At 36.1% G+C, this 27,169-nt stretch overlaps 1 protein-coding gene across 5 annotated transcripts in view; it reads right to left on the bottom strand.

The window, feature by feature from the left end:
• PHTF2 (putative homeodomain transcription factor 2) overlaps positions 1–27,169 on the bottom strand; it is a 142,628-nt gene that overhangs the window by 21,186 nt on the left and 94,273 nt on the right. For 2 of the 5 annotated variants that reach the window (XM_037162220.2, XM_037162221.2), the window contains 5 exons: positions 22,722–22,887; positions 20,892–21,056; positions 12,444–12,630; positions 8,051–8,206; positions 3,303–3,521 (listed from right to left, as the gene is read on the bottom strand). In XM_037162220.2, the coding sequence (XP_037018115.2) occupies positions 3,303–3,521; positions 8,051–8,206; positions 12,444–12,630; positions 20,892–21,056; positions 22,722–22,887 (893 nt within the window). Of the gene's footprint in view, positions 1–3,302; positions 3,522–8,050; positions 8,207–12,443; positions 12,631–20,891; positions 21,057–22,721; positions 22,888–27,169 lie in introns of those variants that run through there. The other 3 variants (XM_053668928.1, XM_037162222.2, XM_037162223.2) reach the window with 2 other exon arrangements.

Genomic DNA, 27,169 nt, shown 5'->3' with positions numbered 1-27,169 from the left:
TTAAAGATTTTATTTATTTATTTAGAAACAGGGGAAGGGAGGGAGAAAGAGAGGGAGAGAAACATCAATGTGTGGTTGCCTCTAACATGGCCCCCACTGGGGACCTGGCCCACAACCCAGGCATGTGCCCTGACTGGGAATCAAACCGGGGACTCTTTGGTTTACAGTCCAAGCTCAGTCCACTGAGCAACACCAGCCAAGGCTGCTCCAGATATTTTAATTAAAAAAATGTTACAGGGAAAACTGAAACTCACTTTGTACTTCATCCCCTTTTATTCTCCAGATTTTTTACCCTGTTGGTTTACTATTCCCTTGTATGTTTTTATACTCCTACTGCATATGGTTTTATCCATAATAATATATAATACAGTCTTGCATGTTTTAAAACTTTGTATAAATGGTATATTATATGTATACTTCTGCAACTTGCTTTTTTCATTAACAATTCGCAAGATTTATTCCTTTTAATATATAAAGCTTTCATTCAATCTCACTGCTACATTGCTTTATCATATAACCATGATGTATTAATTCTATTGTTGGTTACTACATTATTTTTCATTTTCAATATCATACACATAAAAATTACTTTGATATGTCTCCTTGTGCCCATCTTCTAAGGTTTCCTTAGAGAAGAAAGAGTCCTAGAATATACAGGCCTTCAATCTTACTACATAATGTTAAACTGCTCTCCAAAGTAGTTGTACAAATTCATAATTAACATCAGCACTGAATGAGTTCTTTCCTCGTATTCTTACTAATACTAAAATTTATCAGATTAAATAATTTTTGGCAATCTGATCAATATGAAATTGTCTCTCGTTCTAATTTACATTTCCCTGATTACTGAGAAGGCTGACCATTTGTACTTCTTATATATTAGGCCTCTAGGGGAAGAGCCTGTTCACATCCTGTGTCCGTTTTTGAGTCATCCGTCTTTTACTTGTTCATCTGTTGAAGTTCTTTGTGTGTTCTGTACAGTAAGACTTTTTATAGTTCATGTGTTGGGAATATCTTCTATCACTATGGGTGGCTTGTCTTGTAAAAATATCTATGGCTTAATTTGTAGCTCAAAGTTTTACATTTGAAGATATTCAAATGTGTCAATCCCCTAATTTTTGATGTTTGCTTGTGCTTTTTGTATTGTTTAAAAATTCTTCTCATATCTGAAGAAACAAAGATTTTTCTCTTATGCTTTCTTCTAAGTATTTTAAAGTTTTGCTTCATATTCAGAAGTTTTTTTTTTCTTTTAGGAACTATCTGGAATAAATTTTTATGTATGGATAATCGTTTGACCTACAACCATATACTGTATAGTACCTCCTTTTCCCACTGATTTGTAATACCACTTATGCTGTATGTTAGGGATCCATCTAAGCATATATCTATTTCTGAGTTTTCTATTCTGACCCATCAATTTATTTGTTTATATGCTGTCTTAGTCTCTTTCGGATGCTATAACAAAATACCATAGACTGGATGGCTTAGAAACAACAGAAATCTATTTCTCACAGTTCTGGAGGCTACAAAGTCCATACATCAAGGTGTCAACAGATTCAGTGACCGGTGAGATCTGCCCTCTTTTTGCTATTATCTCACATGGTGAATGGGACAAGGTGGCTCTCTGGGGCCTCTTCAACAATGGCACTAATCCTGTTTATGAGGGCTTCACCCTCAATGGCCTAATTTCTCCCCAAATACCCCATCTCCAAATATGATCATATTAGGGATTAGCTTTCAACATACATATTTTGGTGGGAACACAAACATTCAGTCTATAGCATACACCTACATCATACTATCTTTTTTTTTAAATCCTCACTTAAGGGTATTTTTTCTTTGCTTTTTAGAGAGGAAAGAAGGTAGAAAAGAAGGGAGAGAAACCGATGTGAGAGAGAAGCATTGACCAGCTGCCTCCTGCACACATCTGAGTTGGGGATTGTACGGACCTAGACCCGGAATGATCCTGCAACCTTGGTATGTGCTCTGACCGGGAATCAAACCTGTAACCCTTAGGCTACAGGATGACTCTCCAGCTAACTGAGCCACACCAGCCAGGGCCTGTACCATACTACCTTAATTACTACACCATTAAAGTAAATTTTTACATTCAGTATAGAAAGTCCCTGTTGTTCTTCAAAAATTCTTCTGCTATTGACACATTTTGTTCTTTAATGTGAACTTTTAAATCCAAGTCCAATTGAAAACAGATAAGCATACTGGTAGAATGTTGATAGAAAAAGCAGTGATAATGCTCCTAAAATTTCATCATTAAATATGTAGGGTTTTAGAAAGTTCTTTGATAGCTACCTTTTATCAGATTAAGGAAGTTCCTTTCTATTTCTGGTTTTCTAAAGAGTTTACTTGCTGGTTTTGTTAGGATTTCAGGAGAACTTGAATAAGAGAAAGAGGAAAGCAAGTAAGAGTGAAGATTTTAAATGACCTTGTCAGGTTTCTAGACAGATGAGTGGATGGATGGAGATGTCATTCATCATGAGTATGAATACTGTAAGAAAAACAGATTTATAGGGGAAGATGATGTGCTTGGTTAAATCTGAGGTACTGCTGGGACATTCAAATGAAGGTATCCCATAGACTTGTGGTTGTCTGAGATGGTATACCCCACTCCCATGTGGCTACTGAGCATATGAAATGAGGCTAGTCCACATGAGATGTGCTCTAAGTGTTCACAATAGATTTTGAAGACTTAGTATAAAAAATAAAAACTATTTCATTAATATTTTTCATATTAGTTACATGTTGAAGTGATATTTTGAATATACTGGGTTAAAGAAAGGATAATAAAATTAATTTAACCTTTTTAAACATCTTTAATGAGGCTACCAGAAAAATTTTAATTATATATGTGACTCATTATTTTCTATTAGACAGCACTACTATAGGCACTTCGACATAAAAATCTGATATTCATGAAATATACCTTTGTGAATTACCTTACAGGTAAAGCTAAGGCCACAGGTATAGTTAAATCTGATTATGAAGTATGTTGAGTGAGAAAAAGACTATTGTACCTAAAACACAATTGGACTTACAAAACTCCATTTACCAAGAGCTTTTCAGAAACATATGTTTGCAAGATGAAAATACAACCATAACATAAATACTGAGATTCTATGTTCCTATGAAGTCAAACCGCAGCTCACAGTTAAAAAAAATTATAGGACTATTATAATACTTAATTGAATGTAAGCTTTTTCTTTACTTCTATAAAATTCAAATGTCTACACACATTCAAAGGAGATGGACAAATAGCCCCACATAATCCAACACTGTAAACCAACCTGGTGAAAAGGATCGTCTCTATATTCTTTTTTCACACATGGATTAATATGAGGATTTTCCATATCTGTCTCACTGGTACAAGATGATCGGCATTCTGCACAATGTAACAAGTCTTCCCATAATACATCTTCTGTTTCAGATTCTGGCCTTGTGCTCTCAGAATCCTGTCTGGAACTTGAACAGCGAGAGCTGCAACTAGTACCCGATTTAGGGGCATCCTGAAATTAAGATATTCTTTGACATTAATACAATTTATGTACCCTTTCCAATTCAAAGGATCCTATTGAAACCATATATTGCTACTTTTTTTTCCAAGACAACAAATACACTGTCGAGTGACAGTGAAATAGGTAGCAAAACATTAAAAATGCAAATTAGTTTTTAAGGAGTAACAAGATTTCCTCATATCAAAATTTCACATTTCAGCTCAAGTGTTATTTTGCATGGAAAGACTGTGTCTTCTCTTAAACTTTATATGAAGTTAAGAATTCAGGTAGGCAAAGACTAGACTAAATTGATATGGACTGCATAGTCACCCACTGTGACTGATGTGTTTAATGGAGTTTTCTCACTTAGACCTTTCTAGCAACAATAGATTTCCTTATCTATTGTTTTTGTTTCTCAAATAGCAGGTTCTATAAACTGACAAAAAATTAACATATAATCTATACCTTGAAGATAAATGCCACTTCATGTTTTTGAGATAGTCTATGATATGAAAAACTAAAAGACACAAGTTAAATAATTTCTAATCAATTTACTTTTTTCCTGAGTTTTTAAATGTACACAATAAAGTAAAAATTTGATTTAAATGAATCCAAAATAACTTCTACTGAATAAAGAATAATAGCCATCCTTATAGCAAAGTGTGCTGAAATTTTAGATTTGTTTTTAGCTATCCTGTCACTAAGATTTGTCAATTCCACCTTTAAAATGTTTTGTAATTATCTCTTTCTCTTTTCCATGTTATCACTAGATATCATTCATACTTTTTTGCTATGAGAGCCTCCTAAGTTACCCCTATCTAAAAGGCCTTCCCTCTTTCCAGATAAACCTGCTTCAAGTACAGCTAGCTGTTCTTTCACTCCTCTGACCAAAACCCTTCTGTAGCTTCCTACTGCTGCTCTCCTAGATAAAACTTAAATACCTTCACCTAACATGCTGATCTTCAAACTGGCTACTTTTGGACTTTGTTTTCCATTTTCTGTACCAGAGCCTTCTCCCGCAGTGACAGCAGGCCACTCCCTAACTCCTCAACACAGCTTGTTCTTTGCCTCTCCAGCCTCTGAGTTTGCTCCTGACTCTCATTATGAATTCTACTCTCCTTTAAAGCCTACTCAACAAAGTGTCGGGAAATTACCATCTCTACCCCTTTCTAGATGTCCTACCTTATTTCTGAGCCTCAGTTTAGTCATCTACTGATACCAATGGGGAACAGACTACCTACCTTAAAGAGATACTGAAAATTAAATGAGCACTATAGCTTTTAAGACAAACCTGTATGAAGGTGGGGTTCAACAAATATTATTTTAAAGTCCTCAATTTAGAGTGAACACTTTGTCCTCTAAGTGATTTATTATTATATTCGTTTGACAATAAATTGTCTTGTTACCCAACATCTTGTTACCCAAAGATAATTAATATTATCTATTAATTAAATGTTCATGTATTTCATATTCTCAAACAAATTGTAACTCTCAAATACACTATATATCAAAGACAGAAACCATCCTTACAATAGGTAATATCTTTAATTAATGAGATATATTATTGATAATTAACATATAAATATTAGAATGAACATTTAATGTGAAAAAATTTTGTGGGAGAATTGAGAGATAAATAAAATTATTTTGAAAGAACTGAATAAGAAAATGAATAAAGAAATAAAAAGAAAAAATTGCAGAGAAAAAGGGCAAAAACTTGTGTTTTTGGTTTTTTTTTTTACAAAAAAACCCCTGGAAAAACATTTCTGATTCACTGTCAAGCAGACTACTTGAAGCATAAGCAGTTTCATCACAACAGTTTTCATAAGATAACAAGGCACAGAATATATTAAGCAGTCGGTAATTGCTTATTAAAAATTTTTCATAAAAATAGCTTATTATCTATTGCTAACTTCTGATGCAGACTTGCTAATCAGATAAATAAAGAACAGATTAAATGCCTGATAACTGTTTAACTGACTCTAATGGGTGATATCAGGAATAAGAAAATACCTATAATTCCTTATAAAAGTACTTTGCCAAATACTGATTAATAGTGGAGCCATTTATAAATGTATAATGTAAAAAGTATTGCCTATAATAGCTTACATTTCAAACAGTATTTTACCTGCAATATTTAGGCAATGAATGGCCAGTTGGAATTTCATTACAAACTACTGAATAAAGATTAAAAAAAGAAAATTACAGAATTAAAGAAAACGGCTCAAATTAATAGCACATTTAATTTAATTTGCTCAGCTTATTTTAAATCTCTAGACAGCCAAAACAGCATATAATCAAATTAAGAGAAGGATTATTTATTTGAAAGGAATAAGCATTTATAACATAAGTGCTTTGTATCAGGCAATTATGCATAATCTTATTTAATCCAAAAAATCTGATGCTCCTGTTCTCCTTCTCGCTCCATTACACTGGCAGAAACTGAGACTCAGAGAAGTTAAATAATTTTTTCAAAGTCACTTAAATAGTTTGATTCCAAGCCCATAGTCTCTTCATTGTTTTCCATCAAATGCTACCTTTCTTGAAAATCTTATCAATAGAGAATAAACAATAGAGAATAAATATTAAAAGACACTTGTAGAGTTAAAATCAGGACAGAATATGAAATAAGACAAATGCTTCTAAGCTATCACAATTCCCAAGGATACCTTCTATATCCCAGATAATCATGTAATTCCATCATCTTCCCAAGAGGTGACTGAAAGAAGCCAACCAGATATAGTAAATAGGAGAAAAAGGCATGAAACTGGGTTAAGGGTGGGAGGTAAAGGGGGCTGAGTAAAAGTCAACACATTGAATGGTAAGATCACTACCTCATCCTCAGCTCCCTAGGTGCTAAACACATTGGTAGCCTAGTATAATATCTGGCATCCCCATGGACCAAAGACTACGTGATTTTTCTTGAAAAATGAAATGCCCCTAAAAATGTAGATCTATAAATAGTGAGGCTTATTTATAGATCTCAGTCACAAAGTGCTTCTACAAATTATTTATTTGTGCCTCACCCTCAAATAAAAAATATCACCAACAATTTGAAGAGAGTTCGGTAATATATACATAAAGATACAAAACAACATTATAGATTTTCTCTCTCAATTCTACTTACAGGAGGTTTTGTTTTGCTTTATGTAAAATAGTCTCTGAAGCTGGTTTGAACTGAGTCAAAATATTTTGGAACTGCATGCAGCTTTTTAAATTTCTAAAGTTCCTTACCTTATAGATGAAGAACTGGAAAACTAGATTTTATTTTTATGTAATCTTTTATATCATTAAAAGAAGATGTAAAAAAACCAATGCCTACTAGCTAATTATCAGCCTTACTTAAGCGTGAAATCTAGAAGATTTTAAGCAACATATGTACTGAAAAGTTAATTAGAAGATAATGCTCTGCCCTTTAAGAATCTCAACAGTTCAAACCACAGCTGCAAGCCCAAGAACAGAAGAGATTATGGAGTGAGAAAAGTATCTGTGAAGGCAAATAATTTATTCTATGGGAAAGTGGAGATCTTCTATATGAGATCCTAAATCCCTTTCAGGACCAAATGACTTTTCTGTCTGTACAGTATGATTTTGGACTTCACAAGCATGGTTACCCAGTTTTGGAACAGAGAACAGTAGTGCACCAGATGATGTGGGTGAAGAGACAAAGAGCAGACACACTGGCATTAGTGTCTGTGTGATGACAGCTACTGAGAGAAGAAAAATACATGGTCGCCAGAAAAATTAACTAGAGATAAAAACACAGAGAAGAACACATAAACAACAAGTTAACTCTTCACTTTTTAAAACCGAAATTATTCAACATTCCAGATCAGCATATTTGATTTTTGCAAAAGTTTAACCCTAAACCATTAACAAAAATAAGCTAATACAGTCCAAAAAAAGAAGTAACAGAAAAAGTAATTAATTTGTTTGGAAGCCAAATAATGAAATGTTCTGTCTTTAGAATAAAAACTGAAAATACAATTGAATAAAAGTCTTTTTCCATTTAAATAGTTTCAAGAGATATGGTAATGTCAAGAGATGTGATAAGTTAGAAAAGGGTTTAGAAAAAATAAATATTAATAAAAAATAGAATCAAAGAAGAAAAAATACTGAATTTAGTAGTATGGGCAACTTAATAACTGGTGATAAGAACATAAAGAAAGTCACTTATAATAACTTTGCTATAATCAAGTAGTTATACAGCCTTTCAAGTTATGGGAAAGACTAACAAAGGAGCTCATAGACTCTCTCCAGGACGGGCTTCTTTAAAAGTAGACAAGAAACTGAATGTATGAGTCTTTAGAGATAATATACAAAATGAGTACAAATGTGTGGCTATTTATTATGTGTCAAACATGTAAATCTAAAACTGCTATTCTATAAATCCAGATCATATAACAATAAGATATTGATACTCATGGGAAATGTTATTTAAATAATTATATTCATTGTTGAAAAGAAGCTATAAATTAGTAATACATTGAATAATACAGAATATATATATATATGCGCATATGTAAGGCCAAAGTATATACCTCATTAGGGTAATGTTTCTTATAATGGTGTGACTTCCTATTCCGAAGAATGCTCTCAGAAGTCCTGTCCACATGATGGCGTAATGGGTACCCTGTTTCAGGACCTTCCTCGCTGGAGACTTCATCAGAGACATTTGTCCTTGTCCTTTGGGTATCCTAAAATGGAAGGTACAAAAAGAAGGTTATTGGTAATTTCTGACTTACCCTGTAGTTTTAAAAGTGCGAAATTTAAAATTATACATACATACGAGTGGGGGAAGCCCCCCAAACTGGAATTTTCTTCTGGAGGGTGGGTCTGTTGTAGCACAGGCTTCCCCACTAGGCGAATGGTCAGGGAACCCATCTGTATCAGTGCACCAGTTGGCACTGTTGTGAGAGGGTGTATTTAGCTTCAGTGAACCCAGTGAACTTTTTTTGAAGACTCTTTCAGCATGTTTGCCCATTTCAAAATGGGCGATTTACGAGCACATTTGCCCACATCACACTGAATGTTCAGCAGTTTCTAACCAAAAATGGCATGACCCCTGTGCCCCACCCTCCCTATTTACCCGATTAGACTTTAGAGTCTTTTTTGCTTCCCTAGGTGAAAAAAGTCCTCATGGGAAACGTTTTGCTAATGTGAAAGAGGTGAAACAAAAAGCAGCATAAACACTAAATTCTTGATAGGTGTATTGCATCATATACACCTATCTCTAAATATGGAGAGTACTCTAAATATGGCTGAAGTTTAAACATGTAAGAATAAACACACAATTTTTATAAATAAATTCCATTTTTTTGGATCCCTCCTCATATACATAGACAGCTTGAAACACCTTCAAAAACTTCAAAGGGATTAAATGTACTACCGGATTTTCTGAAAAAAGATCTTAATCAGTGACTATACTGGTATTTTAATTTTAAGAGTAATTCCACAGCCATTTGTCAAATATTGTTCAATAATGTTTCTGTTCATAACAAGGTTTGAAATAGCTTACAAAATTAAAAATATATAAAACATGATAAAAGCAGAACAGAGACCATTTTAAAAAAGCTGAGACCTGAGATGAATTATACTATTTTTACAAACTGATAATGTGATCAATTATAAGACCATTTAAAAAAGCTGAGACTTGAGATGAATTATACTATTTTCACAAACTGATAATGTGATCAATTATAAGACAATCACTAATTAAATAATGGCTTATAAAGCAGGAGGAGGTGAATGGTAGTTGAATGTATGCACATATTAGTAGACATTATATACATATACATTTGAAAGAGATATCCATCAGAAATTCCAAATTGAGAGACTCCAGAACATAAGTGTTATTGACACTTTCATATAGCTTTAGCAGTTAATACACACCTGAAAGTGTATTTGAAAGCTGAATGATTGAAAAAAATTTTAATTTAATTGTTGATCAAGTAGTTTTCTGTCTTTTACTCCCATCCCAGCCCACCCTGCCAGTGCTCCCTCCCTCCCTCCCATTTCCACCCTCCTTAGTTTTTGTCCATGTGTCCTTCATACTTGTTCCTGTAAACCCTTCCCCTTTTGCCCTGAAATTCCCTCCCCCTCCCCTCTGGTCCCTGTCAGCCTGTTCTCTATTTCAGTGTCTTTGGTTATATTTTGCTTGCTTCTTTGTTTTGTTGTTTAGGTTCCTGTTAAAGGTGAGATCATATGGAATTTGTCTTTCACTGCCTTGTTGGGAACCACCCTGCCTTGTTTCAGGAGCTGTAAATTCCCCATAGATAAGGCTGAGTGAGTGACCTTGGGACCATAAGCCACTAAGGGGACAAAGCTTATCTCCCTGGCAGGAGTGCTGCTTCTGCTTCATCCATCTCTGGCCCCCAGTGCTTGGTCAGTTAGTCAATAATGGGTGAGACCCCTCAGAAGGGGGGCAACCTAAACCATACACGATCACTTAAGAGGCCCTCAATGAAGGACTTGGGGGGGCTACAGCAAAGGGGGGGTGATGGACCTTCGCCCCCCCCCCCCCAGCTTTGACAAAGCCTGAGTCCTCAGTCTGTCTGTGAGAAGTCTCCGAGAATTCCTTAGCTATCTGCCTCCTCTGCCTGACTTAAGCCTGAAAATAATGAATGAGGGTGGTGCAGCCCGGTGCTTGGAATGGTGGTCTCCCTAGGTGATTAGGCCTGAGAAAGGATATGTGAAATCCTGTGAAACCTGCTTTGTTAAGAATGCTCTTAGTTAAATGATAAAGGCCGGGGCAGAAAATGAGTTTTTTTCCCCCAAAGTTTTGTAGCCTTTTAGCTGATAGACCCTGACTTAGAAGAAGCCCTAATAGTTCTTTGTATGCTATCTACTCTTTACTGCCTGACAATGATTAATAAATAAGTTGTACCTGAACTCCTATGCAAAAAAAAACCAACAATAAAAGCCTGTCTAGGCAAGGCTCGGCGTGCTCTCCCCTTGAGAGGGTGGCCAGGCCATTCTGAGGTGCTCCTCCCTTGAGGGAGTAGCCATGCCATTTCTTTTCCTCCACAGAACTTGGCAGCCAGTGTGAATTTGTCTTGATTTTCCATCCATAATGCTGCAGGCGCTGCAGGCGCTGCGGGCGCTGCAGGCCAGTGCATGTGTCACACACAGCCTGGCTTATTTCACTCAGCATAAGCTTTCCAGTTCCATCCATGTTGTTGCAAAGGGTAGGAGCTCCTTCTTTCTTTCTGCTGCATAGAATTCCATTGTGTAAATGTACCATAGTTTTTGGATCCACTCATTTACTGATGGGCACCTAGGTTGCTTCAAGCACTTGGCTATTGTAAATTGTGCTGCTATGAACACTGGGGTGCATAGGTTCTTTTGGATTGGTGTTTCAGGGTTCTTAGGATATAATCCTAGCAGTGGAATTGCTGGGACAAAAGGCATATTCATTTTTTGTTTTTTTAGAAAATTCCATACTGTTATTCATAGTGGTTGTACCAGTCTGCAATCCCACCAACAGTGAACTAGGGTCTCCTTTTCTCCACAACCTCTCCAACACTTGTTGTTTGTTGCTCTGTTTACAATGGCCATTCTGACAGGTGTAAAGTGGTATCTCATTGTGGTTTTAATTTGCATCTCTCTGATGGCTAGTGATATTGAGCATCTTTTCATGTGTCTCTGGATCCTCTGTATGTCCTTTTGGAGAAGTGTCTGTTCAAGTCCTTTGCCCACTTTTTAATTGGGTTGCTTGTCTTCTTAGAATGGAGTCGTGTAAGTTCATTGTATATTTTGGACATCAAACCCTTGTCTGAGGTATCACTGGCAAATATGTTTTCCCATACAGGTGGTTCTCTTTTTATTTTAATACTGTTTTCTTTAGTCATGCAGAAGCTTTTAATTTTGATGAGATCCCATTTGTTTATTCTTTCCTGTATGTCCCTTGCTCTAGAAGACATATCAGTAAAAAGTTGCTTTGTGAAATATCTGAGATTATCTTGCCAATGTTCTCCTCTAGGACTTTAAAGGTGTCACGGCTTATATTTAAGTCTTTTATGAAAGCTGAATGATTGAAAGTTTATTTGTTGAGGGATGATAGTGATGTGAGGCTCACACTATCAGAGAGCTAAATGCTTCAACAATCTAAAATCAAGTAAGGGACTGGATTTCATTGCAGTCCCATGCTATTTATTGTATAGTTACTGGTACTAAAAACGTGTACTGTCAAGGAGCAACACATACTCCATTTGAAATTAGAAAGTCTTCTTTTCTTTATTTATTTTCTTCAATACAAATGTTCATGCTCACATTCCTAAATGTAACAGTAATATCTTTTAATTTGACCATATTTTTTTACTATAACAGCTTTTAAGTAAGTTATTTAACAACAAAAATTCAGTGAAACAAAGAGATAGAGATTTTATATTAGTCTTTGTTACAATAACCCAAGATGTATTTTTTATTTTGGAAAAGTAAACAAACAAACAAAAACAAGTGTGCTAATACCAAAGGTAACAAAGGTAGGAAAAACAAGGTAATATTTTCTTTTTCTTTTTAAAAATTTTTTTTATTTAATTATTTTTCTTATAGAAAACATGAATGAAAAATCAGGTTCCTAGTTCCATTTGTAGAATAATTTAGGTGTTCCATTTATAATAAATTATTACACTCAAGAAAATAGGGCAAGAAAAGGTAAGGTTTAATAAGCATCAACCATGATATTATAAAGTGCTTTAACATTTTAGAAAAAATTGAGTCATTAAGTAATTCAAGAAGGTACTAAGTTATATTAGCAAAAAAGTTTATTTATGTTTATTTGATTTTCCGCTTCATCAGTGTGATTTGTAAAGACTTACTTAATAAATTTTGGAGAAAATATACAGTTTAAGGTAAACCACTCTGTCTTAAGTAACTTCCCACTAACTAATGTAAAACCACACATGCAAACTATTTTTAAAAAATCACACTTACTTTGTTGGGGATGTTCCTTAGTGTTCCTTTGTTCCAGGTTGTCTCTTCTGGTTGAATAGTTTCACACTGCGGTTCATGGCTTTGTACTCCGTCTTCATTGCTTTTAACAGTCTTTTTCCCATCAAGGGACACATAGCCATTGTCAGTTTCAGTTGATTTATCAATTGAATTCTTTGTTTTCTTTGATCTAAAAAAAATATTCAGAAGCATATTATATGGATTTTACTTATTTTGGATGGGTCACTGATAGAAATTATAATCCTGTGATAATAAAATCTGATGGTTACTTCTATAAATTTTAATGGCCACCTCACTTTTATAATAAATAATTTAGAAATATAGTATCCACCATAGAAAATAAACACATAAATCAGTGTCCTACTTTATCTTATTTTATAGGTTCGGAGGTCAAACAAATAAATACCAATTCTAAGAGACATGTTTTAACTTACCAAATAACTCTTGGTCAAAATTATCTGGTGTCTGAGCAAAATCTAGGATCAAAATTTTGCCCATTTTATTATGTTTAATAACACATATATTTAAAAACCTCAGTAATTATTAGGTTAAGTTGCATTTAGTGGTTTAACTTAGTATTAATAGTCTTGTTTACCCAAATGCTTTACTATTAGTATACACACATAAATACCGCTGATAAATTTATTTTAATATACAATGGAGACATAGGGTCTTTGTTACATAAAAATATATGGACAAAGAAAAAAACTTTATACAAGATTCTAAATAACTGAAGAAGTATAAAGAACACAAAGTAAAGAAGTAACCTCTTTCACCCACTGAAATACTCTGAAAAAATATTGCTAATCATGTAGCATGTAAATACCTAAAAGGCTGTAATTGAGGTTCTTCACTTATAGGAATTCAATTTTTCTCAATACCTAAGATACGACATAGAAAAATAATAAATAAGACTTTTTTTATTAATAAGCAAATGCCTGAGCAGTCCCTTCAGAGACTGCAGTGGGTGAAAGATTGATTATCCAAAAGAGATGGTTAGTACTGTACAAATCGAATGTTAAGTCTTACACAAAATTAAAATGTGCTCAATGTAGATTAAATCTATCACAGAACATTATTAAAAGCAATTGAATTTAATTATACTTAAATAAATCCCCTAGAATTTTATCCAGAGTTTCAGTTTTGCAAGAAAGAAAAAATAAAACTAATATACTAGTTCTTTTCCCATGTGGGTCAAAAAACCAAAAATTAAAAAAAATGTATCAAAAAAATTATTCTTAACACTAGTTACTCAGTTTTACTGGAAGTTTTTAGAACTGTGTAAGACCTTAAAAATCCCCTGTTCTAAATGGTAATTTTGGAAATAAGGAATCAGAAGCATAAAAAAAATTTAAATGATTTATTTAAGGTCACATAGCCAGACACAGGCAAAAATGGCGCTAGATTACAGACCTTCTGACTGTGAGGTTAATTTCATTCTGCCTATTACCTCCAACTGCCCTCTCTTTTGGAAAAACGCCCATTAGGATTTCTTGTTAACACACTCATCAGAGCCTAGAAAGTTTCTGTCTTACACAAATAGGCCCTTCCCCTTCCTGATGTTCTGCTGCAAGGTTACTAAAAGGAACAGACAGACTATACTTGTCATATTTCTATAGAGCTCCAACACTTTCTAGTCATTTAGAACACAAACTCCAAAGAATTTCCAAGACTTAGAAGCCCAATCTTCTGATCCTTTTCTTTGTACATGACTCTAAGAGAAATTAAGAGACCAGTGGAATGAGACACCAAATAAAGATCATTTAAGAGTGTCAGAGGGAGGGAGGAAAATGGATTATACAGGAGAGGAGAAAGGGTAAAAACAAAAAATAAAAGGTGCAGTGATAACTTGTGACCTCCTCTGAGGGAGAAAATGTGACAGAAACAGTTACCAAATGCTCCCTTTATCTCTCCCTTGAGCATGGAGATGTAGGAAAAAAACCAAGGGAGCTAAATTACTAGTATCTTGAAAATGTGAGGACTTTTGGCCAAGATGGAGGTGTAGGTAGAAACACTGTGCCTCCTCGCACAAGCAAGTTTAAAGACAACAAAGTTTTAGTAACAAAAAACGCAGCCAAAACACAGAAAATTGAACTGTACAGAAGTATGACAACAATGAACTGTTCTTCCAGACCGGTAAGAGGGGTGGAGACAGTGGCGGAGCAGATCTAGCAGAAAAGATCAGCCAGACGGACCCAGGAGCTCAGGAGCTCAGGAGCACAGGCAACGACTGGCAGATCCCAGGCGTGGGGTGGCAATGAGCAGACCCAGTGAGGGCGCAAGGCGGCTGACTGTGGTCACACATTCACACGCAGATAAACCAAGCGAAGGAGCGAGCAGTAAGACAGACTGCTCAGGCTAGGGCCCCAGTGATGGGAATTAGAGCCTGAAAGCACCAATTGGACAGACTTTTGGGGGTCAAGGTGCCAGGAGAAGCTCCCAGGCTCACAGAGAGTTCGTTGGAGAAACCCACAGGGTCCTGGAGGGTGCAAAAGCCCACACACCTGGGAACCAGCACCAGAAGGGCCCAATTTGCTTGTGGGAAGTGGCAGAGGGGACAGAAATATGAGAGAGAGCAGAACAAATGCCATTGCCCCTCTCTGACCCGGCCCCCACATACAGTGTCACAACCCAGCAACTGGTGGGTTCACCCTAAGCCTCCGCCCCTCACACATAACAGGCCCAAACAGACCAAAACATTATGGCTCAAGAACAGCTCAAAGCCCCAGAGCCAATAAATCTAAGTGACCAAGACATAGCTAACCTTTCTGATGCACAGTTCAAAACACTGGTCATCAGGATGCTCACAGAACTGGCTGATTTTAGTCACAAATTAGAGAAATATATGAAGGCTAAACTAATTGAAATGAATGGTAATGCACAGGAAACCAATAGTAATGGAAAGGAAAATGGGACTCAAATCAAGAGAGTGGACCAGAAGGAAGGAAAAAATGACCAAACAGAAAAATATGAAGAAACAAGAATTCAAAAAAATGAGAAGAGGCTTAGGAACCTCCAGGACATCTTTAAACGTTCCAACATCCGAATTATAGGGGTACCAGATGGGGAAGAGGAACAGCCACGAGTGGAAAACTTATTTGAACAAATACTGAAGGAGAACTTCCCCAATCTGGCAAAGGAAATAGACTTCCAGGAAATCCAGGAAGCTCAGAGAGTCCCAAAGAACTTGGACCCAAGAAGGAACACACCAAGGCACATCATAATTACATTAGCCAAAATTAAAATGAAGGAGAGAATTCTAGAAGCAGCAAGAGATTAGGGGACAGTCACCTAGAAAGGAGTTCCCATCAGACTGTCGGTGGATTTCTCAAAAGAGACCTTACAGGCAAGAAGGGGCTGGGAAGAAGTATTCCAAGTCATGAAATCCAAAGACCTACATCCAAGATTGATCTAAACAGCAAAGCTTTCATATAGAATGGAAGGACAGATAAAGTGCTTCTCAGATAACATCAAATTCAAGAAGTTCATCATCACCAAGCCCTTATTATATGAAATGTTAAAGGGACTTACCTAAGAAAAAGAAGATAAAAAAGATGAACAGTGAAAGGACAGCAAACTCACAGTTATGAACAACCACACCTAAAACAACAACAAACTAAGAGGACAGCTAGATCAGGAGCAGAACCATAGAAATGAAGATCACATGGAGGGTTAGCAACAGGGGAGTGAGAGGAGGAAAAGGGGGGAGAAGGTACAGAAAATAAGTAGCATAGATGGTAGGTAGAAATAGATAGGGGGGAGGGCAAGAATAGTATGGGAAATATAGAATCTAAAGAACTTGAGACACGAGGTCATAAACTAAAGGGGGGGAATGGTGGGGTGTGCAGAGTGGAGGGGAATGAAGGGGGGAATAGAAATGGAATGGCATAATCAATAAAATATATTAAAAATACATAAATCAAGCGGCTTGGCAGTGACTGGTAATTATGGTAATTACAAGAGTATCACTGGAGTGGGACAGCAGGGCAGCCCATTTGAAGCAACTGTAGGGCAGGGTGCCAGGTGCAGCCCAGTAGGAGTGGGAGATGGGCTACACAACGAGGAGTACTTGAATAAGTATATTGAGGACAATGAAATCGATTTTTCAATGATAGAGCACAAAAATATAAATTAAAAGTGAAGGAAAGATGAAATGTACTCTGTGGTATTTGAATTGGAGCTATCACTGAAAATTCATGTTTTATATTGGGTCAGCCAAAAGGTCCATTTAGTTTATTCTGTAAAATAAAAGATGCATTTTTCATTTTCACTAATAACTTTATTGATTTAGATATTTTCAGTGTGTTGTCTATTGCCCACTATTGGCTTCTGGTGGTAGACGTCAGGAGTGCTCCTAAACATCTTTCAATACATCAGACAGCCCCACAGCAAAGAATTATTTGGCCAAAATGTCAAAAGTACCAAGAAACTTCACAAACACTTTTGACACATTTGATGAGTCACAACATCTTCTCCATACACTGCAAAAATCTTTTTTTGTGTTTCAGTGGTTTTATCTTTCTTGAAATAAAGTATAATATGCCAAAAATGTTGCACGTTTTCTTTCATCTTCAATATTAAAATGCTGCACAAAAATCTACCAATTTTGATATATTTTTAAATGCACTCTGATATGACAGTTGTCATGATACAATCTAACAAAATTGTTTCAAATAAAGTTAAAGACAACTAAGCACTACTAGAGCCATTGTATGGGAAAAAAAGGAATGAACTTTTTGGCCAACTTAATAATATATCTAGAGATAGAAATAAATATGAATGTAAAGGGATAAACACACACTCACATTTTCTAGCTCTACCCACTGAAGAAGTCCTGTGGGTAGCAACACCCCAATAGTCATGAGCACATCTACTACTCAGATCTTGGTTTCTGTATACCACGCCCCATGAAGAAATGGCTGATTCTGGGGGTGAGGCAATGCAAGTACAAGTTGAACATGAAACATTCTGTTGTGCCAGAAAATAAGGAAGTCCTCAAAGAGTGATAAGGACATGTCAAAAAGGAAAAGAAACTGCTCAAAGGGGCTCTGATGGCCAAATTTAGGACAATCTGATCATCAAATGACAGTAACAAATTAAATAAAATAGAAGTTCACAAGTAAATAAAGAAGAGAAAGTTATTCCTTAACATAGAATGACAATCGATGTAGAAGAAATGATGGAGTTAGAAAAATCACTATTTGGTAATATTTATAATAATAATTCACATAAGACTAAATGAAAGTAGGTGAAGGGATCAGCAAAGGAATGTATGACGTCTGTCCAGATAAAGTCCAGCCATTGTTAATATAACGAGAACGGTTTGTGTGACATCCATGTAACCCAGCGGCCAAGGAGAGTGGACTGGAATGCACATGCTGGAAGAATGATGACTTCACTATACTAGCCAATGGGGCTACTGAGTGAGCATGTGTATACTATGTGGCCATTGCATCCAAATGACTGGGTGAGCAGAGCAATGAATCTACATCAGATTTTGCATTAAGCTTGAACATTCCTCTGTGGAAACTATTCAGATGATTCAGAAGGCTGCAGCTACAGGCAACTGGTGATTGGCAGCTTCCTCATGACAATGTATCCACTCATGCATCACATCTTGTACAGAGTTTTTTGGTGAAATATGAAATCACCCAGGTGACTCAGCTGCCTCTACAGCCCAGATACAATGCCCCGTGACTTCTACTTTTTCTCAAAACTAAAAAAGGGAAGAGATTTCAGACTGTCAGTGAGATTCAGGAAAATACGAGGACAGCTGATGGCAACTGGGAGAACTGTGTGAGGCCTCTAGGTGCCTTCTTTGAAGGGGACTGAGGAGTAATATGTACAATGTTTCTTGTATCATGTACATTCTTCAGTAAGTGTATTTTTCATAGTACATGGCTGGATACTTTCCGGACACAGACAACAGTGTGGTGGTGGCCAGAGAAAAGGGGAGCTGGAGCTGCATGGAGGTGGGTAAAGGTGGGTAAAATAAGGACATTTGTAATAGTGTCAACAATAAAGAAAAAACTCCCTCCCCAAAATAATAATTCTTGCAAGAATCTTCAATGGATGCCAGAACTACAAGGTAAAGGTATGATGAGAAGTGAGTTCTTTTTGTAATATTTTGTATCCCCGCACAGGACACTAATTGATTATAAAAAAAAATAATAAATTTACAATGAAGAAATCTGGCAGAGGCAGACACTATCTTAATCAAGTGGTTAATATAAATATCACTAGTAAGGGAACAAGCCTACATTGTTTGCCATCTGACAGGATGCAATGAGAAGAACCAATGATCACTTCTATGACATTCCTGCCCAAAATGCACAACTTGGGTTTAATCATGAAGAAATATCACATTACTAACCTAGTAGTGTGCTCCTAAATGTTGAATGACCAGGGCTAAAAAGCTCTTATTTGTAATGTTTCCTGACTTCCATGCTGTAAATAATCCCCTATGTCCAATTTCAAGTATCAACTGACAGCACTAAACACAGAAATGGGGAGAGATACAAGTATTCAACTTTCATGAGTCACTTGGAGTCAGATCCAGAACACCACTGGCACAAACCCAAATTACGGGATATTTTAGAAAGTGAAGCCCTGTAGTCTTCAAAATGTGAAAAACACAAAACTTGTTTTAAAAAGTACAGACTGAACCCTGGTTGGTGTAGCTCAGTGGATTGAGTGCGGGCCTGTGAAGCAAGGGGTTGCCGGTTTGATTCCCATTTGGGGTACATGCCTGGGTTGCCAGCCAGGTCCCCAGTGGGGGACACATGAGAAGCAACCACGCATTGATGTTTCTCTCTCTCTCTCTTTCTCCTTCCCCTCTCTCTAAAAATAAATAAATAAAATATTTATTTTAAAAAAGTACAAACTGATTTGTACCCTGCTTAGGGTATGGTTTGGATGTGAGTATACAGGAAATGCTGAATGCAGAAACCGCAGGAGAGCTGAATTCCAATTCATGAAGATGGCAATTAAGAGCTGAAAATTAAAACTTCACAGAATATTAAGTTGTCAAAAGGAACACAGGCTATCAAGGCTCAGATGTTTAAGTAATTCCTCTCATTTCCTTGTTCTAGGAAGTAAAAAAATTAGGGAAAGGTGGGGGAGTTAGAAATTAAAAAATAAATATTGTATAGTTCTAAAGACTTATTTTCTAAAGGGAAGCTACTTCTATTTAAGTGAACTTTAAATTATGTACAAAAATAAGCTGAAGCAATTTCAATTTTAAAATACACACACATCTAAATCACCATTCCCTACCAAAAATGATAAGCAGGCTAGAAACAAGCTAGTATTATGAATTAAAGTACTAAAGCATACAAAGAAAAGGTACTTTTTAGTACTATCTAGAAAATGTCTACCTTTCGATAGCAACACTTAATGCATATATTGAATGCACTCACTGAATAAAACCAGAGTTGACAATACTTTCTTGGATCAACCCAAACACCATGAGTCACAGGCACTAGGGCAGTGAGGTCAGCAGCAGTATCCTGAAACCAGGAGACATACATGTGTATACTAATTTTATTTATTCCATGGCAAAATTTCCTGCACTAGCTTTTGAACAAAAAAGCATTTGCAAAGAAACAATGTGCAATTTCATGGCCATGGTCAAGGTTTACAGTTTTATAACTAGACTACCAGTTCAAACTTTGCATGGCAAGACCCGTGTAGATTTTTTTTTTAATATTATATTTGACATTTGAGAGAGACAGCGCTATGTCAAAAATATCCTTAGGAGGAAAGGACTTTCAGAAATGTACTTATACAATTACCTTATTTCCTTTGTGAGATAAAAGATGATCTTAGTCTTTTCTGAAAAAACGCAAACCAATATACAACCTACACCATAAGTAAATCATAAAACTAGATGGTTTTCACATTAAAAACTTTAACCAAAAAGTCAACACAACTTTTAGAGAGCTTGCTAAGTCACAAAATCTCAGATCTGTACAAAACATGAAAGACAGTTTCTTTCTACATTAAAAAGCTAGTCAGGTCATCAAAAAACACTCATGGTACTCTATACTGCCATGGGGAAAAAAAGGTGAAAGTAGGCCCTGGCTGGTGTGGCTCAGTGGATTGAGTGCTGGCCTGTGAAACAAAGGGTCCCCTTCGATTCCCAGTCTGGCCACATGCCTGGGTTGTAGGCCAGTCCCCTGCTGGGTCCCCAGTAAGGGGGCACACAAGAGACAACCACACATTGATGTTTCTGTCCCTCTATTTCTCCCTCTCTTCCCCTCTGTCTAAAAATAAAACAAATAAATCTCAAAAAAAAAAAAAAGAAAAAATCAACCAATGAATCCATAATTAAGCAGAACAACAAATTGATCTGTTTTACTCTCCCCCCTCCTTCCTCTCTAAAATCAATATATTAATTTATGTCATATAAAGCCTTGAATAAATACAAACCCTGATAAAAAGAAAGCAGCATGCCAGAGATCTCTGAAGACTGCGCCAACAGTGTATGAGGTGCTTGTACCGTAGTTCTGGACTGCTCCCTCCTGTGAATTATCTGTGGTACTAGAACCATCTCCTTCCCTATGGACTTCCAAATGGGCTGCTTTTCTTAATTTCCTTTAACAGAAGAGATTAAGAATGGAAGGTAGCTTTTAAATTAAAAAAATCAACTGCATGGTAGTATATTCAAAAATTTGGCAAACATATACATAGGAACTTTAATATATGATAAAAGTTCAGATTTACTGGATAAAAGTTAACCCAAATATAAAGTACAGATTCAAGACCAAGTCCTATAAATGTTAAGGTATTATCCCTTGCTTATACTGATGGTCAGTGGATATTAGGTAGTAAGGATTACATTACTTCCCTATTGAAATGCCGCTATCTGCAGATAAATAAACATTTTAAATCAAAGAGAACTGTAATCTAACTAATCAGCAATGTTATCTATTTGTATTTTCAAAATGAAAAGGGCTTAAATCTCAAAATCCCCAAACTGCAAATGCCACAATCTTTTACTAACAATATTCCAAAGAGGAATTAGTCCAGCCTTGGCCAGGTGGCTAATTTGGTTGGAGCCCATACACCAAAAAAGTTGCAGGTTGGATTCCCAGTCAGGGAACATACCTAGACTATTGGTTCACTCCCCAGCCGGGGTGCATATGGGAGACAACCAATCAATGTTTCTCTCTCCTCCCTCCCTCGCTCTCTAAGATCAATGAACATACCCTCGTGTGAGGATTTAAAAAAACAAATAGATAAAAATAAAACAGAGGAATTGCTCTAAAAGACCTTTAAAACAGAACTCCATGGTACTCAGTGGCCAGTGAGACTTGCTATGTTTACTTAATCTAGGGGCAATGTTAAACAGCTTCAAATAGCATTTAATAAATAGAATTTAGCTAAATTTTTTTCTTGTCTCGTTTTTGCCAAATCATCGTATAAATACAAAAGTTTTTAAATAGTGGATATTACTAACTCCAACTAACATACTGGTTGGCCAAAAAGTCCACTTAGTTTTTTTCTGTAAAATAAAAGACACATTTTTCATTTTCACCAATAATTTTATTGATTTGGATATTTTGAGTATGTCATCAGCTATCTCCAGTGTGGTGTAATGTTGATTGTTCTCGACGTCTCAATTTTCACTGTCAACTTCAACTACTCTATAGGACCGTGGAGCAACATTGATCGAGAAATCTCCAGCAGGAAACTTCACAAATCACTTTTGACACATTCGATCAGTTACGGTACCTTTCCATACACTGCACATATCTTTTTTGGGTGTTTCAGTTGCATTTTTATCTTTCTTGAGAAAATAAAGCATAATATGACAAAAATGTATATTTTCTTCCATCTTCAATATTAAAATGGCTACACAAAAATTCACCTATTTTGGTAAGTTTTTAAATGCATGCTGATATGACAGCTGTCACAATACAAACTAACAAAATTGTTTCAAATAAAGTTAAAGACAAACTAAGTGCTACTGGAGCCATCTTACAGAAAAAACCAAATGAACTTTTTGATCAGCTCGATATATTCGCTACATCACTATTAGGTACCTAGAAATTAGCTTCAAGAAAGAAAATAAAAATAAAAAGTATGTGGTTTCAAAATGATCTTGAAGCAAATATAGAAACAAAAGCATATCTCGTACCTGATTCTGAAGGTCACTGTTTTATTTGAAAGAGTAACTTTACAAGGTAACATTTTATTCAAGTCAAAAACAATTATTGGTTCAAATTACAGAAATCTACAAAAAAGTTTATTCACTACCTTCTTCTTTTACCGCCTGTACTGAGAGGAGGCTTGGGTGTTCTTGTTGAAACAATCTGGCAGTGCACGGTTCCCAGGAGGAGCATCAGCCAGATCGGCCCAATCACTTCTGTCAGAGGTATGTTATGTGGGCTAGAAGTGGAACAGAACAATACTATTGCAGCAACTACAAAAAGGGAAAGAAAATATGTTATAGATATGATAGTCACTTCTTTTAAACTTTAAAAAGTGTTTTAATATTGCTTCTTGACATTATTTTTCTAAATTTGAGTAAGTTTAAATGTTTTCCCAGACAAGCTCTTTCAGACTGGCTAGGCATACTTGCTGTTCAGTAATAAACCCTTGGATCAAGATAACAATGAACATAGTCTCTGAAGTACACACTTTAACACTATGATGAAAACTAGATGCACATGAATTGAAGGCCATTCCTGGTAAGATCCCAGACAGCCAACAGAACCACACTAGTCTCAAATGCACTTAATCCTTTGATTAACACAGAGGTCTATAATTGTATAATAGGGCCATAAAGAACTTCTTTTCAATAGAGTTCTATCTACTCAGAATTAATAGCACAAATTTCTTTGGGCATATCTCTTAGGGAAATCACTAAACAGCCATTAATGGTAACCATGGACACACGAAGAAGAAATCTTGTTTTAGCCTGCTCAGCACTGCTCAGCTTTGCAGACACAAACTCTCTTTATTTTTTTTGAATCTGCTTCTGTTATCTGTCAATCTTATTTCTCCCTTCTCAAGGACAGACCTGAATTCTATAGAATGGTCTTATTTCTCCCATCTCAAGGACAGACCTGTATTCTAGGGTTGCCACAGTTTTAACTCTGGGAATAGTAATTAATAAAAAGATGGGCATGTGACCCAAGCAGGGCCAATCAGAATCTCTCACAAGGAGAAATAGAGGTATTTGAAGACCTTTCTCCTAAATCAAACACTAAAGACTATAAATACAAGAAATTGCCAGGGGCAACTCAGCCATCACTCAAAAAAGGCCTTCCTAAGGATGAGACCAGCATAAGAAAACAGCAAAGACATCATCTAAGCCTCCATTGCTTGAATCAAGGGCCTATGAATACCTAATTTGGTTGGGTGGCAATTGAAGAATTTGAGTTATTAGATTTTTCTTTTTTGAAAATAATTTTTCTAATCCTCACCTGAGAGTATGTTTATTGATTATAGAGAGAGAGGGAGGGGGAAGACTACAAGGGGAGGGTGGAAAGAAAGGTAAGTATTGATTGGTTGTCTCCCATATACAGTGTCCTGACCGGAAATTAAACCCGAAAACTTTATGGTATATGGGATGATACTCCAAACAACTGAGCCACCTGGACAGGGCAAGTATTAGGAGATTTCTGTTCATCTTGTAAGATGTGGTCATTGGAATGTGATTGTTTAATATTTTGAAGAGGTTCATACCGATGTATTTGAGGGTAAAATGTCATGATGTACATAATTTGCTTTAACAAGAGATTAAGTAAATATGCCAAAATGTTAATAATTATTAAATCAAAGAGATGGGCATATGGATGTTTACGGTGACTATGTAACTTATCATTTAAATTAGGACTCCTGTGAAAAGCCCGGGCTGGCATAGCTCAGTGGATTGAGCGCGGGCCTGCGAACCAGAGTATCGAGGTTCGATTCCCAGTCAGGGCACATGCCTGGGTTGCAGGCCAGTTCCCAGCGGGGGACACGTGAGAGGCAACCATGCACTGATGTTTCTCTCCCACTCTTTCTCCTTCCCTTCCCCTCTCTCGAAAAATAAATAAATACAATATTAATAAATAAATAAATAAATAAATTAGGACTCCTGTGAAAGTGAGATGAGAGCTGTTAATAAACACATGAGGACAACACAAGTGAACTTGGGATAGTTACATACTCCCAGGCAAATTGGAACATACGACCACTCTGGTTTTTGCACAAGTCTATCTAGTTTCCTGGAGGTTTTTAGAAAACTGTTATGATAACAGTAAAGACAATAAAAAACTTGCAAAAGCTTGTTTACATTTGGTTTCTGCCACCTGCAACTGAAGGAATCCTGGCCTAGCATACTAAGATTTAAGCTTAAAACACCAATTTATTTTCTAAGATGTTTAAGAAGTACCATAAAACAAATTTCAGCTTTATGTTCTCCTGAGTAATAAGATTCTTTAAAAAGAAAAAAAAAACACTTAAATTTTTAAAAATGCCGAACATTTTTATGAATTACCCTGGAATTTAACTCAAGTTCTCTAGTAGTTTTATAATAGAGTCTGGAATCTGGAAAAATATAGAGTTTTTGTTTTTATTATGAACTGTAATGTGACCTTTATCCAGTTGCTTAACTTTCTTGAGCCCTGGTTTATTCCTGTGCACAAAAACAATATATAGCTACATAGGTTTCAAGTGGAGTAACACATACATGTAACCACTTTGAAAATTTCCTTACATACGGTAAATGTGTACTTAACATTGATAAGTAGTACCATTAGCTATTATTAACTATCTTTAAAAAGGAATGAGATGCAAATGCTATTTTTTGAAAAGAGGTTCAGAATTTTAGGCACAAAGACAACATCTTAAAGAACTTCGGATTTGATATGCATTTTGCTGGTTATTTATCTTTCAGCCTTTTGACCACCATTTTCTTTAATGCTAGGACTGGGAACATAAAAACTGTATTTTCTGTCTCAACAGAAGGTTGTTATATTCTGTAAAATTCGGCCAATGCAAAGCATTAGAAAGGGGGAGAAGGAAGCTGATTTATTCCTCTTTTTCCTCCTTCCTTCTGGCTGTGTCCCTCAAAGTGGCCATTTTCCTGCCATGGCCTCACTTCTTGAACAGGTGGTCCTGGTATCACCTCCTCTCTTTTGTTCTTACTTGAGTAAAGGCTTAGAAAATATAAGCAGAAAACATTCACTTCTCTATTATACTTTTTGATCATTTAATGAAATCCTGTAAACTAGACAGTAGTAGTGTTGAAGATTTCCGCTAAACAGTACATCTAGAGATTTCTCCAAGAGGTGAACTAAGACAAAATGTTCTTTATTGGGCCCAAGCAGTTCCAAAGCAGAGCTTCATATACCAGCCAAGCAGAACTCTACAGTCATCAGGAATATAAAATTCCTCAAGTTCAATTTTTAAGTCTGTTAATTTTTAGGATTTAGTGGCTGGTGTTAGGTATTAGGAACAAAAGGACAAGTAACACATAGTCTATGTTTCCTGCCCCTCTTCAGGTTAGAGGGAAAAAGGTGGACATATAAAGAAAAATTAAAATACCTATAATGTACAGAATTATGTACCCACCCTCGTAATTCATATTTTGAAGCCCTAACCCCTCAATGTGACTATATTTACTAACAGGACCCATAAGGATGTAATAAAAGGTTGAATGAAGTCATAAGGGTGGGGCCTTAATCCAATATGACTGATATCTTCATAAGAGGAAGAGATACCGGAGAACTCTCTCCATTCACACACAGAAGAAAGGTTCTGTGAGGATGGAGTGAGAAGGCTGCTAATTCCAAGTCAGGAAGAGAGTTCTCACCACACCCCAACCCAGAAGGCACCTAATCTTGGACTTTCAGCCTCAGACTGTTAGAAAGTAAATTTCTGTTGTTTAGACCACCCAGCCTGTGGTATTTTATTATGGGAGCCCACGCAAACTAATAGAATACCTATGATAAATGCCACAATATACAAAGGAAGACCAAAACAATAAAAAGAATATTATTTATAAAAAATTGTGTATTTATTCTTACATGTTTAAAAATCAATCCCCTTCAAAGTATTCTATTTGATGTAACACACCTACTGACACTTTTTTCCACTGCCCAAAAACAGTTTTTGAACATTTCAATTTTGATGCCTTTTATTCTTCTGCCATTTTTTGTTTCAACTCTTCCGCATTAGCAAAATGTTTCCCTTTGAGGAGTTTTCACCCAGGGAAACAAACAAACAAAAAGTCACTCAGGGCAAGATTGGATGAATAGGGGAGGTGGTACACAGGGGTCATGATGTTTTGGGTCAAAAAGTGCTAAATACTTAGCACAGTGTGGGCAAGTGAGCTCATAAATCACCTGTCATGAAGCAAGCAAACACATTGAAAGGGTCTTCAAAAAGAATTCACTGAAGCTGAACACAGCCTCTTACAACACTGCCAGCTTGTATATCGATGCAGATGTGTTCCTAGAACACTCACCTAACAAGGGAAGAAGCCCTATTCTACACCTTGCAGAACATAATTCTGGGTTTTTTTTGGGGGGGGTGCCTCTCATACAGGAGAAGCATGTAGCTAAACTGGGAGGTTATAAAAAGCATTCTGAAAGAAGGTAATAGCTGATGCCTAATTTAACTTTGAGAGAACAAACAGAAGTTGACTGGGTAAATTAAAGGGAAGAGGGCTACCCAGGCAAAGAAAATTTGCATGTCCAAAGGTATATATATGG

This window comes from Artibeus jamaicensis, unplaced genomic scaffold (genome assembly GCF_021234435.1).
Source record: "Artibeus jamaicensis isolate MK-2021 breed Jamaican fruit bat unplaced genomic scaffold, CSHL_Jam_final contig_518, whole genome shotgun sequence".
NCBI classification, from domain to species: domain Eukaryota; kingdom Metazoa; phylum Chordata; class Mammalia; order Chiroptera; family Phyllostomidae; genus Artibeus; species Artibeus jamaicensis.
The sequence above is the reverse complement of the archived record's forward strand: the minus strand, read 5'-3'. Positions and strand labels throughout refer to the sequence as shown.